Raw genomic sequence first — 16,128 nt, 5'->3', positions numbered from 1 at the left:
GTTGAAATCCCTAAATTTCTGGCAGTTGCACTTTGAGAAACATTGTTCTTAAACTGTTTGACTATTTGCTCACGCAGTTGTGGACAAAGGGGTGTACCTCGCCCCATCCTTTCTTGTGAAAGACTGAGCATTTTTTGGGAAGCTGTTTTTATACCCAATCATGGCACCCACCTGTTCCCAATTAGCCTGCACACATGTGGGATGTTTCAAATAAGTGTTGGATGAGCATTCCTCAACTTTATCAGCATCAATTTCTAAAGTTAATGATTATTTGCAAAAAAAAAAATTTTCTATCAGTTTCAACATCAAATATGTTGTCTTTGTAGCATATTCAACTGAATATGGGTTGAAAAGGATTTGCAAATCATTGTATTCTGTTTATATTTACATCTAACACAATTTCCCAACTCATATGGAAACGATGTTTGTAGAACCAGGTTTCGGTGCTCACCCCTAGTAGGGAAGGCTTGCTTGTTTTGTCCACTTAGTCATTGTTTTGGGTATGGCATCATACCCAAAACAGAACGCATGTGTTTAGTAACAACAGTCATTTTACGTCACGGTAAACGAATGCAGACGTTAGGTATTTGGCCGTGACTTGATTTGGTCATGACACACCAGTTTGTGTCTGCCGAGTGCATAATCTAGCAAGCCAGTTTCGAACCACACTTGAGCACCAACCATGAAGTGGTTAATTACCAGCAGTATGGTGTCCTTCTTTGTTGACTGAGGGCTTGAGGCGAGATAATCTGGGTTTACAGATTGGAGCAGCAGTGTTGAGAATGAGAGCAGTACTGTAGTGCTGTAAGGGGACCACTGGTCAACCAAGACCTAAATGGATCGAGACGGAGGATGGCAGACGCTGACTTGTTTCACACTTGGCTCGAAATTCTTTTTTGAGACCCTAAGCCAACGTTTTTACTGACTTTTTGTGTACATTGTTCTTGAAGTCATTGCTAGAGACATGGCTCATGGGTGTGGCTATTTACTTAGTACCTCATTTTTGTGGTTATTTTTAGGACTCCAAAAGCTCGTCAGCATTTTGTTTTTGTTTGAAAGCCTAAAATAGTTGTGGTGAATGAGTGAATATCTGTTATAGCTTTCAAACTCCAGCCTTCCTTTGTCGAGCAAACCAATGCAAATCATTAGGATCCCCTGAGAGAGGAAGAGGAAAGACAAAAACTGTAGGAGGGGAGGAGACCCAGTTGGAGAGGGGATTGGGGTCCCCTGTGGGTTGCAAAAACCTCCAGCCTCCCTCAGGCTCACACTCTTCACCCTTCATCCCACCACCTCAAGTGGAGGCTCTAGAGAGAGAGGGTTGGTCAAGAAGAAAGAGTTGGGGGGGTCTGCAGAGCCCGGGAGAGGTGGGTAGCTGATTGGTGTTAAGGTCTTAGCTCAAGGATGATCACATATGTGCACTGCCTCTCCTCGAGGCCGGTGGTCAGTTGCTGGCACCGGGCCTGCTATGAGGACCCTCCTCCAGTCTCCTTCCAGTCCCCCGACAAGATGGGAAACAGCCTCCAATCGGAGGTCTGCCCCAGCGTCAGGCCGCCTAGGACCGAGGGTTGCCTCCGCAAACGTCTGTTGTCCATGTCAAAGATCCACCAGAAAAGGGATTCTCTCTGGACCCCTAAACCTCTGCACGGTCCTCTCGCTAAAAGCCCCTCAAGAAAGAGTCAAACCTTCCAGGACAACAAAGGTAAAGTTTTTAGAGCTAAGGTCGTTAAATAGCACTATACTACTAACTTTTGACGGTAGTTCTAGGGACAGTAGACGTTAAAGTCATAAGCTTTCTTTGGGGCACAAACACTCCATGTGATTGTGATTTCTTCAGCTGAACGTACTACTTTTTCTGCACATTATGTCCATCACGGTGGCGCTTTGAGCTCTTCTCAAGCTGGTCTTTGTCGCTTCCCATTAACTGATTTCCATCCCCCTTGTAATTGAATGATCCATGCCGTCTGTCTGCTCTGAGTGTGTCGACTCAGATTTGTTTTGTGACCTCTGACTCTGTTGGCGCGGTCCCTTAAGAACGAACCGGAGTGTCCTCAGGAAACAGGTGATGTGGGGTTTGTTATCGAATGACCTTTGTACTAACAGTACAAACCCCGTTTCCATATGAGTTGGGAAATTGTGTTAGATGTACATATAAACGGAATACAATGATTTGCAAATCCTTTTCAACAACCACAGCATATTTGATGTTCAAACTGATAAACTATGCATTGCGAAAGCCATTTATCAACAACATCCAGAAACGCTGCAGGCTTCTCTGGGCCCGAGATCATCTAAAATGGACTTATGCAAAGTGGAAAAGTGTTCTGTGGTCTGACGAGTCTACATTTCAAATTCTTTTTGTAAATTTTCGACATCGTCTCACCAGGACCAAAGGGGAAGCGAACCATCCAGACTGTTATCGACACAAAGTTCAAAAGCTAGCATCTGTGATGGTATGGGGGTGCATTAGTGCCCAAGGCATGGGTAACTTACACATCTGTGAAGGCACCATTAATGCTGAAAGGTACATACCGGTTTTGGAACAACATATGCTGCCATCTAAGCGCCGTCTTTTTCACAGACGTGCCTGCTTATTTCAGCAAGACAATACCCAGCCACATTCAGCATGTGTTCGTAAAAAAAAGAGTGCAGGTACTTTTCTGGCCCGCCTGCACTCCAGACCTGTCTCCCATCAAAAATGTGTGGCGCATTATGAAGCTTAAAATACGACAGCGGAGACCCCGGACTGTTGAACGCCTGAAGCTCTACATAAAACAAGAATGGGAAAGAATTTCACTTTCGAAGCTTCAACAATTAGTTTCCTCAGTTCCCAAACTTTTATTGACTGTTGTTAAAAGAAAAGGTGATGTAACACAGTGGTGAACATGCCCTTTCCCAACTACTTTGGCATGTAAGTTATTATTTCCAACAAAAAAATGAAGTGTATGAGTTTGAACATCAAATATGTTTTCTTTGTAGTGCATTCGACTGAATATGGGTTGAAAAGTATTTGCAAATCATTGTATTCTGTTTATATTTACATCTAACACAATTTCCCAACTCATATGGAAACGGGGTTTGTCAATTTAAAAGATTGTGGATCTATAGTGACTTTGTCAGTCAGTATGGTCAATGAGTCGTTTTTTTCTCCGAGAGAATAGTTAACCCACATAATTTGGGGATGCTCACCCGTGGGACCACCCTTGGGAACCAGATACAAAAGCTTCCAGCTGGAGGTGATGGGCTTCAAGTTGGATGACTGCATGACAGGATGATCAGGTGACCCACTTTAACCTACAAAGGACAACACAGGGAGAGGGATATTTAGTATTCCGACCTAATGATTCTATTTACGTTTGAGTTTCCCCTTCCCAAGTCCATGGTAATGTCCAAAATGGGAACAATTCTATGCGTTAAGTGCATGTTTCATCCTCTCACCCGCTTTGACTAACGTGTCATGACAGCTCAAGATGTCATGCCGTGAGTACAGTATTGTCTGAGCTCTTTGGGTCAAAGCAAGCATGACAGTGGCTTTGTGGTTGTCATCATGCACCGCTGAACAGATGCTTTCCAAACCAGCCCCAATCAAAGTATTTCATGCAAACCTCACATAGGCTGTGGTTCTTCTAGATGGGAAGTGTGACACACTTTTCTTCCATTCAGCCTAAAGGGTGGAGCAGGTGTTGGACCAGATAATCCTTTAGAGGGAAGCTACCGACCAATCGGTGCCAATTGCCCCCTGGGGACAGGCACCTGAGGGGCCTTGTAAAGTAACTAAAGAAAAGCAAATGTAACTGATTCGAAATCAGTTGGAGGCGAATAAACGCGTCTTGGTTTGGTGCAGTTTTCAGTTTGTCTCCCCTCACCTCAACTTTAAAGGGGATTTTCTTAGCCAATTAAGGAACTCGCCTAATCCTTCATTTGCAATTGACTAAAAGCTCTTTGTCTAGTTCTGAGAACTGTGACATCAGTCAGTGGAGCACTCTGAAGTTAACTACCGTATTTCCTTGAATTGCCGCCGGGTATATAGTATGCGCCTGCCTAGAATTACTGCCGGGTCAAACTCGTTTCGCAAAATAATTAGCGCATGCTTTGTATTACTGCCGGCTCAGGATTAATGCCGGGTCAAACTCGTTTCGCAAAATATTATTTTTATTAGCGCATGTCTAGAATTTCCACCGGGTCAAACTCGTCACGTCGCAAGTGACACTTCACCTGTCATCATTTTCAAAATGGAGGAGGCTGATTTCAATCATTTGAAATCGCATAAAGGGAAGAAGATTAAGAGCTATTCAGTAGGATTTAAGGTCCAAGTTATTGAATATGCTAAAAAGAACAGTAAGCAGCTATGGTTTATTAATATACCGTAGCTGCGTGTGTCAAATATGAGTCAATTTATCCTACTCAGTGGCCTAATGGTTAGACTCTCCGCCCTAAGATCGATAGGTCGTGAGTTCAAATCCCGGCGGAGTCATACCAAAAACTATAAAAAATGGGAGCCATTACCTCCCTGCTTGGCACTCAGCATTAAGGGTTGGAATTGGGGGATAAATCACCATAAATGACTCCCGGGCGCGGCACCGCTGCTGCCCACTGCTCCCCTCACCTCCCAGGGGGTGATCAAGGGTGATGGGTCAAATGCAGAGAATAATTTCGCCACACCTAGTATGTGTGTGACAATCATTGGTACTTTAACTTTAACAAATATGAGCCATTAATTGACTCCCGCCTCCTGGTGGTAGAGGGCGCTAGTGATCCTTCTTGCGACTACTCGGCCACAGAAGAAGTGACAACAAGCAGCAAGAGTGAGCAGCGATCGTTTATTTTTTTCCCTCTCGCTTGCACTTTTAACATGGAGGATTACATATCTAAAATAAAACAGTTTTCAAAACTGGACTTTCAATCGCAGCAGGAGGTAATAAAGGAAGATCTCCATCGAGACAGAGAGACTTTTAAAACTGAAGAAAGATAAGGAAGACTTCTATAAACAAGTTATCGATGCTTTTGATCAGAAGGAGCTGCGCATGGACTTTATTTATAAGTAAAGGTAAGACCATAATAAAACATATTTTTATTAAATGCGCTTTTCATGATGGTATCCTTACATCACACTCAAATTTATAAGCGCAGGACTCAATTTACCGCATGCCTTTGGTAAGCGCCGGAGTGAGAAGAGGTTTTTAATCCATTAGTGCCCCGGTGGAAATTTGAGGAAATACAGTAGTTTTGTCACCCTTTACAACAAATGTGTATTAGTACACAAGTTTACACATTGGGCCTGATTTACTAAACGTGTGCGTTTACTAAAACACATGCAAACTTGATTTTTTTAATATCTCGATATTTTTAGGCCATGTCACGATACACCATATATATCTGGATATTTTGCCTTAGCCTTGAATGAACACTTGATGCATATAATCACAGCAGTATGATGATTCTATGTGTCTACATTAAAACATTCTTCTTCATACTGCATTCATATATGCTACTTTTAAACTTTCATGCAGAGAGGGAAATCACCACTAAAAGTGTATTTATTAAACAGTTATTAAGCAGTGGCACAAACATTCATGTCATTTCCAAAACAGAAAGTGCAAGATTGTCAGAGACATTTTAAAACAAGTGCACTTTTGTGCATGATGTCACTAAGATGACATATATAAAAAAAAACAACACTCACTTAAAGTCCACTTTTTGTACAGAACGCCACTACAATAGTTTAAAACAAATAAAGTGCACTATTTCAATAATTGTCAAATAAAAATGAGCTGTAAAATAGGAAATCAAATAGTGTTCGTCCTTCGCTATGTGGTAGGTTCCTGCGGACGTTATCTTCTTTTTGTCATGTCTTGTGATCATGTTTTGTTTATTTCTGTTCAGCTACTTCAAGACTCCATTAGTTCCTGTTTTTTCACTCCCTCGTTTTGTCACCATGGCGACCCATTAGTTTCACCTGTCTGACGTGTTGGACTCACGCACCTGTTTTTAATCACAATGACTATTTAAGCCTGTCATTTTCTGTTGGTCGTTACTGTCGCAACTAGGACTATGGTGAATAGTTTTCACTTTTTATCATGTATTTACCTTCACGCCATGTCCAATCCAGTTCTTTTGCATCTCGGTAAAAAAATTTAGGCAGGAAACTGCACCATAGTCATAGTTATGACAGTAACGACCCAAAAAAAAATGACAGGCTTAAATAGTCTCTGTGATTAAAAACAGATGCGTGAGTCCAACACGTGAGACAGGTGAAACTAATGGGTCGCCATGGTGACAAAACAAGGGGGTGAAAAAACAGGTACTAATGGAGTCTTGAAGTAACAGAACATAACTAAATAAAACATGATCACAAGACATGACACTTTTGTCGTTGACTATTTTTTTTATACGGTGTGATGTGGAAATGGTTGCTTTTGCATTTTGTGGGTGTGGCACCGGCCAGAGATGTTGACATGCGGAGTTTCAAGCACTCTTCATTCTCTAGAAGGTGACTTTTACATGATGCTACTATTAGCAGTATGTGACAGTCTCTTACTGTCGTCGCTCGGGTTCAGCAGACCTCCAAGGAAGGCATCTCTTTAGCAGGTTTGACTTCTTTATTTTGCAATAAAGCTTGGCTACAATTTGGATCGCTTTTCAGCTCCTTCCTCCCACTGCTCGTTGGCCGGTCGCTTTTCAGCCGCCGTCGTTGTTGTCGTCGTCTGCTTTCTGTCGCTCTTGCTCTTCACGCATTGCATCTGCTTCGGAGACTCCAACTCCTTCTCTGATCTCTCCTCCTTGTCCCGTTTTATACAGCAGGAGGATATGAGTTAATTGTGTGCAGGTGTGTGTGCCACGCACCTGATTTAGATTGTGGAGGCATTGCTCCCAGCAAGCCCCGCCTCTACGCTCCACCCACATCCTCCGCCTCCTTGCCGCCATCTTGGGCAGGGCAGCGTCGGCCCGTTGGCTCCGCCTCTCCACACAGTAATTCTACTTTTTGTAGCAACGCTTTTGCCCACACTTGACAAATTACGATTGTCTGTTCGACATCTTTCTGTTTGAAGCCAAACCACTGCCAGACAATGGACCACCTGCTGTTTTTTTTTTTGAGAATTAATTCTTCCTTCATTTGTTATCAGATTCGCACCTTCTTTCTCTCGTATTACCACTCACACCACAGCATGTTCGGCAGCGCACAATCACTTACACGCAGACACAGTGTGTAGACAGAAAAAGGGAAAACGGACGCATTTTGGCTTAAAAAGTAAAGATAAAGGTGAAGTTATAACACTGAAACGCCCTCAGGAAGATGTGCTTTAAGACATGTCCAGCCCCAGTCGGCAGTGTTTTAGTTACTTCTAAATCACTAACCCTTGTCGCCATGGCGACAAATAAAGTAAGTTTCTTACAAGTAGCAATATCACTGCAGGACAAGGAATAGCTGAACATGCTTCACTACACACCGTAGCTGACCGGCGTCACAATGTAAACAAACGACATTAGTGGCGATACTACTCTGATTGCATCGATTATTTTTTTTGGCATCACGTCTTCTTTCATTTTTTTAAAATGCCATCCATCCATCCATTTTCTACCGCTTATTCCCTTTCGGGGTCGCGGGGGGGCGCTGGCGCCTATCTCAGCTACAATCGGGCGGAAGGCGGGGTACACCCTGGACAAGTCGCCACCTCATCGCAGGGCCAACACAGATAGACAGACAACATTCACACACTAGGGCCAATTTAGTGTTGCCAATCAACCTATCCCCAGGTGCATGTCTTTGGAAGTGGGAGGAAGCCGGAGTACCCGGAGGGAACCTAAATGTATGTTAAAATAATAATAATAATCATCAATTTTACTTATAAGGCGCCTTTCTGGGCACTCAAGGACACCGTACAAAATCAAAACAATAAAATCAAATTGGATAAAAAACAACAACAACAAAGATAGATAAGATATGACGATTGAGGACTTTGAATATGACCAATGTATGATCCTGTAACAACTTGATATCGGATTGATACTTACATTTGTGGTATCATCCAAAACTAATGTAAAGTATCAAACAACAGAATAATAAGTGATTATTACATTTTAACAAAAGTGCAGATAGAACATGTTAAAAGAGAAAGTAAGCAGATATTAACAATAAATGAACAAGTAGATTAATAATTCATTTTATACCGCTTGTCCTTTAAATTGTTGACAAAATAATAGAATGGTAAATGATATGTTACTGCATATGTCAGCAGACTAATTAGGAGCCTTTGTTTGTTTACTTCCCACTAAAAAACAAGTTGTCTGGTATATTCACTATTTTATTTAAGGACAAACTTGCAATAAAATAATATATTATGTTTATAAAACTCAGGAAATATGTCCCTGGACACCTTTTCTACTATGACCAATGTATTATCCTGTAATGACTTGGTATTGGATTGATACCTAAATTCGTTGTATCATGCAAACTAATGTAAAGTATCAAAGAAGAGAAGAATAAGTGATTATTACATTTTAACAGAAGTGTAGATAGAACATGTTAAAACAGAAAATAGCCCGACACCTACCCTTTATATCAGTACTTTTTAACCCTATTATTATTGGTTAATTAGGTATTATATTTTATTATATGATCCTGTAACTACTTGGTATCGGATCAATACCTAAATGTGTGGTATTATCCAAAACTAATGTAAGGTATCAAAGAAGAGAAGAATAAGTGATTATTACATTTGAAGAGAAGTGTAGATATAACATGTTAAAAGAGAAAGTTCACTATTTTATTTAAGGACAAACTTGCAATAATAAACATATGTTTAATGTACTCTATGATTGTTCTGTTAAAAACAAAGCCAACACTAGTACACGCTATTTTAAATATTGCACAAGCAGTTGACCATGTGGTATTTGGATCTTTAGAAAATCAAGCCCATAGTCCTAAATGTGACAGAACCCCCCTCCAGTTGTTGGTCTGAGGAAAAATGGAGCCGAGAGAAGATTCCACAGACTTGCACGGTCACTCAGTTCGGGGAATGGGGGAGTCATGGCTTTAGTGGTGTTAACTCAGCTGTAAAATTGTCATGTCTTGGTGATCATGTTTAGTTTGGCTATGTTCTGTTTGGTTTTTCGATTTTGTCAGTTCCTGATTTTTCACTCCCTGTTTTGTTTCCATGACAACCCATTAGTTTTCACCTGTCCTCATGTCACGCACCTGTTTTTAATCATGTCACCACTATTTAAGCCTGTAGTTGCCAGGCAGTCAGCCTGGCGACATCACATTCATGCTCTACACTCTTGACACTCTGAGTACTCTGTCCAGGTCATAGTTCATGCTACTCTTTTCTTGTTTATTCAAGTTTTTTAGTTCATGTTTTCATGTCAATAGTTTAAATTATAGTAATAGCTTCTGTTTTCTTAGCAAGTTTTTGTACCTCTGCTGTGAGCGCCTTTTGTTTTCACTTTTTAATTGATTACTTAAAAGATGTCATTACCTTCACGTCGTGTCCGGTTCGGTCGCTTTGCACCAGGGGAAAACAAACTGCAGCAAAGTCCAAGTCATGACAAAAATAGGTTCCCTTAGTCTCGTCCGTTGGATTATTTTGAGCCGCAATCGGGACCTTGTTTGCTGTATTTGTGCATGTTGTAACAGCTGCGCTGGACAGAGGTAATGGAGGTGAACAGTAATTGGTGCTTGATGGCAAGCTGTGGTTCTAGCAGACAGACAGGCTCGTCTCTCAGCTCGTTAAAGCTTAATAGCTAGTGACTGAACTGCTCCATCAAACAAACTCACCCGTCTTTGACAAATATTGGGAGGTAATCGAATTGTTCGACGTTCTCTCTTGGGATGGCTGGGTAATGGTTGACTCCTCAACATTTTAGACCATGTTTAAAGGGGACTCGTGATCAATTTCGTTATTTCTGACTTCTAAATGTTGGATACTGGTATTAAAGGAAAAAGAGCTATCAACCTGTCATCCGTTTCCGGTCCTGGTGAGGTTCCCTGTGTTGAGTCCAATTAAGGGGTGGGGCCCTTCTGTCAAATCCTTTAAGTTTTAGCTTCGCAAGGCAGATGGCGTGGCTCACTTGTTCAAGTTAAAGTGCCACTGATAGTCTCACACATGTGGTGAAATTACTCTCTGCGTTTGGCCCATCAATTAATCATCAATCAGTCGATGTTTATTTAAAAGCCCCGTTTCCATATGAGTTGGGAAATTGTGTTAGATGTAAATATAAACGGAATACAATGATTTGTGAATCCTTTTCAACCCATATTCAGTTGAATATGCTATAAAGACAACATATTTGGTGTTCAAACTCAGAAACTTGTATTTTTTTTTTTTTTCAAAATATTAATTAACTTGGAATTTCATGGCTGCAACACGTGCCAAAGTAGTTGGGAAAGGGCATGTTCACCACTTTGTTACATCACCTTTTCTTTTAACAACACTCAATAAATGTTTGGGAACTGAGGAAACTAATTGTTGAAGCTTTGAAAGTGGAATTCTTTCCCATTCTTGTTTTATGTAGAGCTTCAGTCGTTCAACAGTCCGGGGTCTCCGCTGTCGTATTTTACGCTTCATAATGCGCCACACATTTTTAATGGGAGACAGGTCTGGACTGCAGGCGGGCCAGGAAATTACCCGCACTCTGTTTTTACGAAGCCACGCTGTTGTAACACGTGCTGAATGTGGCTTGGCATTGTCTTGCTGAAATAAGCAGGGGCGTCCGTGAAAAAGACAGCGCTTAGATGGCAGATAGTCCAAAACCTGTATGTACCTTTCAGCATTAATGGTGCCTTCACAGATGTGTAAGTTACCCATGCTTTGGCCACTAATGCACCCCCATACCATCACAGATGCTGGCTTTTCAACTTTGCGTCGATAACAGTCTGGATGGTTCGCTTCCCTTTTGGGCCGGATGACACGATGTCGAATATTTCCAAAAAACAATTTGAAATATGGACTCGTCAGACCACAGAACACTTTTCCACTTTGCATCAGTCCACCTTAGATGATCTCGGGCCCAGAGAAGCCGGCAGCGTTTCTGGATGTTGTTGATAAATGGCCTTTCGCTTTGCATAGTAGAGCTTTAACTTGCACTTACAGATGTAGCGACGAACTGTATTTAGTGACAGTGGTTTTCTGAAGTGTTCCTGAGCCCATATTTTGATATCCTTCAGAGGTCGATGTCGGTTTTTGATACACTGCCGTCTGAGGGATCGAAGGTCACAGTTGTTTAATGTTGGTTTCCGGCCATGCCGCTTACGTGGAGTGATTTCTCCAGATTCTCTGAACCTTTTGATGATATTATGGAGCGTAGATGTTGAAATCACTACATTTCTTGCAATTGCACTTTGAGAAAGGTTGTTCTTAAACTGTTTGACTATTTGCTCACGCAGTTGTGGACAAAGGGGTGTACCTCGCCCCATCCTTTCTTGTGAAAGACTGAGCATTTTTTGGGAAGCTGTTTTTATACCCAATCATGGCACCCAGCTGTTCCCAATTAGCCTGCACACCTGTGGGATGTTCCAAATAAGTGTTTGATGAGCATTCCTCAACTTTATCAGTATTTATTTCCACCTTTCCCAACTTCTTTGTCAAGTGTTGCTGGCGTCAAATTCTAAAGTTAATGATTATTTGCAAAAAAACAACAAATTTTGTTTGAACATCAAATATGTTGTCTTTGTAGCATATTCAACTGAATATGGGTTGAAAAGGATTTGCAAATCATTGTATTCTGTTTATATTTACATCTAACACAATTTCCCAACTCATATGGAAAAGGGGTTTGTGTAACCTTTTTACCATTTTACTATCCTGTAGTCCATCCTGCCTGTGCTTAGGCTGAACACTCCTTAAAGGTCCCAGTCAGCCAGAGGTTCCTTTAAGCCTCTCCAAAATTCTATTGAAAAAGGGAACAAAAGAAAGAGAAGAGGGAAAGTGATTGCAAGAGGCTCTCTAAATTTTTGTGTTGATGAGTCATCTTCTCCATGAACTGCAAAAACTGAAATCTAAGTAAGATGAAATATCTCAAATAGGGCTGATATTTGCTTATTTTCTGTCTGATAAGATAATTCTTCTCACTAAGCAGATTTTATGTTAGATTGTTTTACTTGTTTTAAGTGTTTTGGTCCTAATGATGTCAGTAAGATATTACAGCTTGTTGCTGAGATGTGATGACCTATATTGAGTAAAACATGCTTGAAACAAGAATATCAAGTGTTGCAAAGCTGTGTCATCAACACAAGTATAAAACTACTTTTTAAAGTAATAACATAAATAAATAAATAAATAAAAACAATAACAGTGCAATACTTTTTCATACATGGTCACTACTGCCTAGTTTCTCTTGTTATATTCCTTTTTTACTCTTATTTTTATTCCATGGTTGGTTTTGAATTTAATTCTTATTGTAATATTTTTCTATTTTGTTTCCATTTATACCCCCATTATTTACTTTTTACTTTTTAAATTCGATCTCAACTCCGTACACTGCTGTTGGAATTATTATTTTTTCCTGAGGGAACTCTCCTGAAGGAATCAATAAAGTACGGTCGGTCTGTCGGTCGGTCTGTCGGTCGGTCTGCCTGTCGGTCTGTCTGTCGGTCTGTCTGTCGGTCGGTTTGTCAGTCTGTTGGTCGGTCATTGTCGGTCAGTCATTGACGGTCGGTCATTGACGGTTGGTCATTGTCGGTCGGTCGGTCTGTCGGTCATTGTCGGTCGGTCATTATCGGTCAGTCAGTGGGTCTGTCGGTCATTGTCGGTCGGTCATTGACGGTCGGTCATTGTCGGTCTGTCAGTGGGTCTGTCGGTCGGTCTGTCTGTCGGTCATTGTCGGTCGGTCATTGTCGGTCAGTCATTGACGGTCGGTCATTGACGGTTGGTCATTGTCGGTCGGTCGGTCATTGTCGGTCGGTCATTATCGGTCAGTCAGTGGGTCTGTCGGTCATTGTCGGTCGGTCATTGACGGTCGGTCATTGTCGGTCTGTCAGTGGGTCTGTCGGTCGGTCTGTCTGTCGGTCATTGTCGGTCGGTCATTATCGGTCAGTCAGTGGGTCTGTCGGTCATTGTCGGTCGGTCGGTCATTGACGGTCGGTCATTGTCGGTCTGTCAGTGGGTCTGTCGGTCGGTCTGTCTGTCGGTCATTGTCGGTCGGTCATTGTCCGGTCAGTCATTGACGGTCGGTCATTGACGGTTGGTCATTGTCGGTCGGTCGGTCATTGTCGGTCGGTCATTATCGGTCAGTCAGTGGGTCTGTCGGTCATTGTCGGTCGGTCATTGACGGTCGGTCATTGTCGGTCTGTCAGTGGGTCTGTCGGTCGGTCTGTCTGTCGGTCATTGTCGGTCGGTCATTATCGGTCAGTCAGTGGGTCTGTCGGTCGGCTCGGATCGATCGGATCGGTCTGTCGGTCATTGTCGGTCAGTAATTGACGGTCGGTCGGCTCATTGACGGTTGGTCGTTGTCGGTCTGTCAGTCGGTCGGGTCTGTCAGTCGGTCGGTCTGTCTGTCGGTCGTCTGTCTGTCGGTCTGTCTGTCGGTCTGTCTGTCGGTCGGTTTGTCAGTCTGTTGGTCGGTCATTGTCGGTCAGTCATTGACGGTCGGTCATTGACGGTTGGTCATTGTCGGTCGGTCGGTCTGTCGGTCATTGTCGGTCGGTCATTATCGGTCAGTCAGTGGGTCTGTCGGTCATTGTCGGTCGGTCATTATCGGTCAGTCAGTGGGTCTGTCGGTCGGTCGGTCGATCGGTCGGTCTGTCGGTCATTGTCGGTCAGTCATTGACGGTCGGTCGGTCATTGACGGTTGGTCGTTGTCGGTCTGTCTGTCGGTCGGTCAATGTCAGTCAGTCGGTCGGTCTGTCCGTCATTGTCGGTCCGTCTGTTGGTCGGTCTGTCATTGTCGGTCCGTTTGTCGGTCATTGTCGGTCGGTCTGTCGGTCGGTCTGTCATTGTCGGTCGGTCATTGTCAGTTGGTCGGTCTGTTTGTCGGTCGGTCTGTCATTGTCGGTCGGTCTGTCTGTCGGTCGGTCATTGTCAGTCAGTCGGTCGGTCTGTCGGTCATTGTCGGTCCGTCTGGTCGGTCTGTCATTGTCGGCCTGTCGGTCGGTCCGTCATTGTCGGTCCGTCATTGTCAGTTGGTCATTCTGTCTGTCGGTCGGTCTGTCGGTTGGTCATTGTCAGTCAGTCAGTCGGTCATTGTCAGTTGGTCGGTCTGTCTGTTGGTCGGTCTGTCGGTCATTGTCGGTCGGTCTGTCGGTCTTTGTCGGTCCGTCTGTCGGTCGGTCTGTCGGTCCGTCATTGTCGGTCTGTCGGTCATTGTTGGTCTGTCATTGTCGGTCGGTCATTGTCGGTTGGTCGGTCGGTCATTGTCGGTCGGTCTGTTGGTCAGTCATTGTCGGTTGGTCATTGTCGGTCGGTCTGTTGGTCAGTCATTGTCGGTTGGTCATTGTCGGTCGGTCATTGTCGGTCGGTCATTGTCAGTTGGTCGGTCTGTTTGTCGGTCGGTCTGTCATTGTCGGTCGGTCTGTCTGTCGGTCGGTCATTGTCAGTCAGTCGGTCGGTCTGTCGGTCATTGTCGGTCCGTCTGGTCGGTCTGTCATTGTCGGTCTGTCGGTCGGTCCGTCATTTTCGGTCGGTCATTGTCAGTTGGTTATTCTGTCTGTCGGTCGGTCTGTCGGTTGGTCATTGTCAGTCAGTCAGTCGGTCATTGTCAGTTGGTCGGTCTGTCTGTTGGTCGGTCTGTCGGTCGGTCATCGTCGGTCTGTCGGTCATTGTCGGTCAGTCGGTCGGTCTGTCGGTCTTTGTCGGTCCGTCTGTTGGTCGGTCTGTCGGTCCGTCATTGTCGGTCGGTCATTGTCGGTCGGTCATTGTCGGTCTGTCGGTCATTGTTGGTCTGTCATTGTCGGTCGGTCATTGTCGGTTGGTCGGTCGGTCATTGTCGGTCGGTCTGTTGGTCAGTCATTGTCGGTTGGTCATTGTCGGTCGGTCTGTTGGTCAGTCATTGTCGGTTGGTCATTGTCGGTCCGTCATTGTCGGTCCGTCATTGTCGGTCCGTCTGTCTGTCGGTCGGTCTGCCTATCTGTTGGTCTGCCTGTCAGTCTGTCTTGTAAAGTGAATTATATTTGTATAGCCCTTTTTCTCTAGTGACTCAAAGGGCTTTTACATAGTGAAACCCAATATATCGAAGTTACATTTAAACCAGCGAAGTTGTGGCACTGGGAGCAGGTGGGTCAAGTGTCTTTCCAAGGACACAACGGCAGTGACTAGGATGGTGGAAGCCGGGATCGAACCTGGAACCCTCAAGTTGCTGGCACGTCCACTCTACCAACCGAGCTATACCGCCCCGATCTATCTATCTATCTATCTATCTATCTATCTATCTATCTATCTATCTATCTATCTATCTATCTATCTATCTATCCATCCATCTACCTAATAATTTCTTACTTCAAGCATGAAAAAAAAAAATCCTGATGCTGAGTGCATATCATTATGACAAGATAATGGCACTAGCATTTACTTCATTTAAGAACATTTTTCAACATATTGAACAAAAGGGTCTCTTTTTTTACATACCAAGAAAAGTGCACTTGTTATGAGTGAGAATATACTTATTTTAAGCTATTTTGGGGTTCATTGAGGTTGGCTAATTTTACTTGTTTTGGAAAGTCTTGACCAGCCCAATTCTCTTGTTCTATTGGCAGATAATTTTGCTTAGTTGAAATAAAATACCCCTCATTTTTGTATTTTTTTTCTTGTTTTTGAACACTGACTTTTTGCATTGTGGCATTTTTTTTCTCTCCGATGGCCTAATCCTTCAAGAAAAAACGTTAAAACATGTAAAAGTATAGTTAGTGTTTAAAAAAGCATGACAAAGTTGTGTTCATGTTTTGCCTGCCCTGCCTTATTTTCACCACCAGGTGGCGTCACCACACAGCTCAGCAATTGTAGGGTTTCTCTCTCAGGTCAGAAAGTTGGTCGTCTGTTAACCAGCTTTTCTAAATGCATGACAAAAATGACATTAGTGCACGACAACAAAAATATTCAGTGTCAATTTTGCAAGATGTTGCAAATGACCAAATGGATTTAACGTTGAATTAAGATCCTTATTTCACATTTTATCTAGGATGAAATGATAAATGAGGCGTCA

At 43.1% G+C, this 16,128-nt stretch overlaps 1 protein-coding gene across 6 annotated transcripts in view; it reads left to right on the top strand.

Annotated features, from left to right (window-relative positions):
- Nucleotides 1-16,128, top strand: part of nhsl1b (NHS-like 1b) — a 285,255-nt gene that overhangs the window by 164,653 nt on the left and 104,474 nt on the right. Inside the window, exon 1 of one of the 6 annotated variants that reach the window (XM_061885712.1) lies at nt 746-1,699. The exons of the other annotated variants lie outside the window; for them this stretch is intronic. Coding sequence (XP_061741696.1) covers nt 1,402-1,699 — 298 coding nt within the window. The 5' untranslated portion in view covers nt 746-1,401. Of the gene's footprint in view, nt 1-745; nt 1,700-16,128 lie in introns of those variants that run through there. 6 annotated transcript variants of the gene reach the window in all.

The sequence above is a fragment of the Nerophis ophidion genome, linkage group LG24 (genome assembly GCF_033978795.1).
Source record: "Nerophis ophidion isolate RoL-2023_Sa linkage group LG24, RoL_Noph_v1.0, whole genome shotgun sequence".
NCBI lineage: Eukaryota > Metazoa > Chordata > Actinopteri > Syngnathiformes > Syngnathidae > Nerophis > Nerophis ophidion.
The sequence above is the reverse complement of the archived record's forward strand: the minus strand, read 5'-3'. Positions and strand labels throughout refer to the sequence as shown.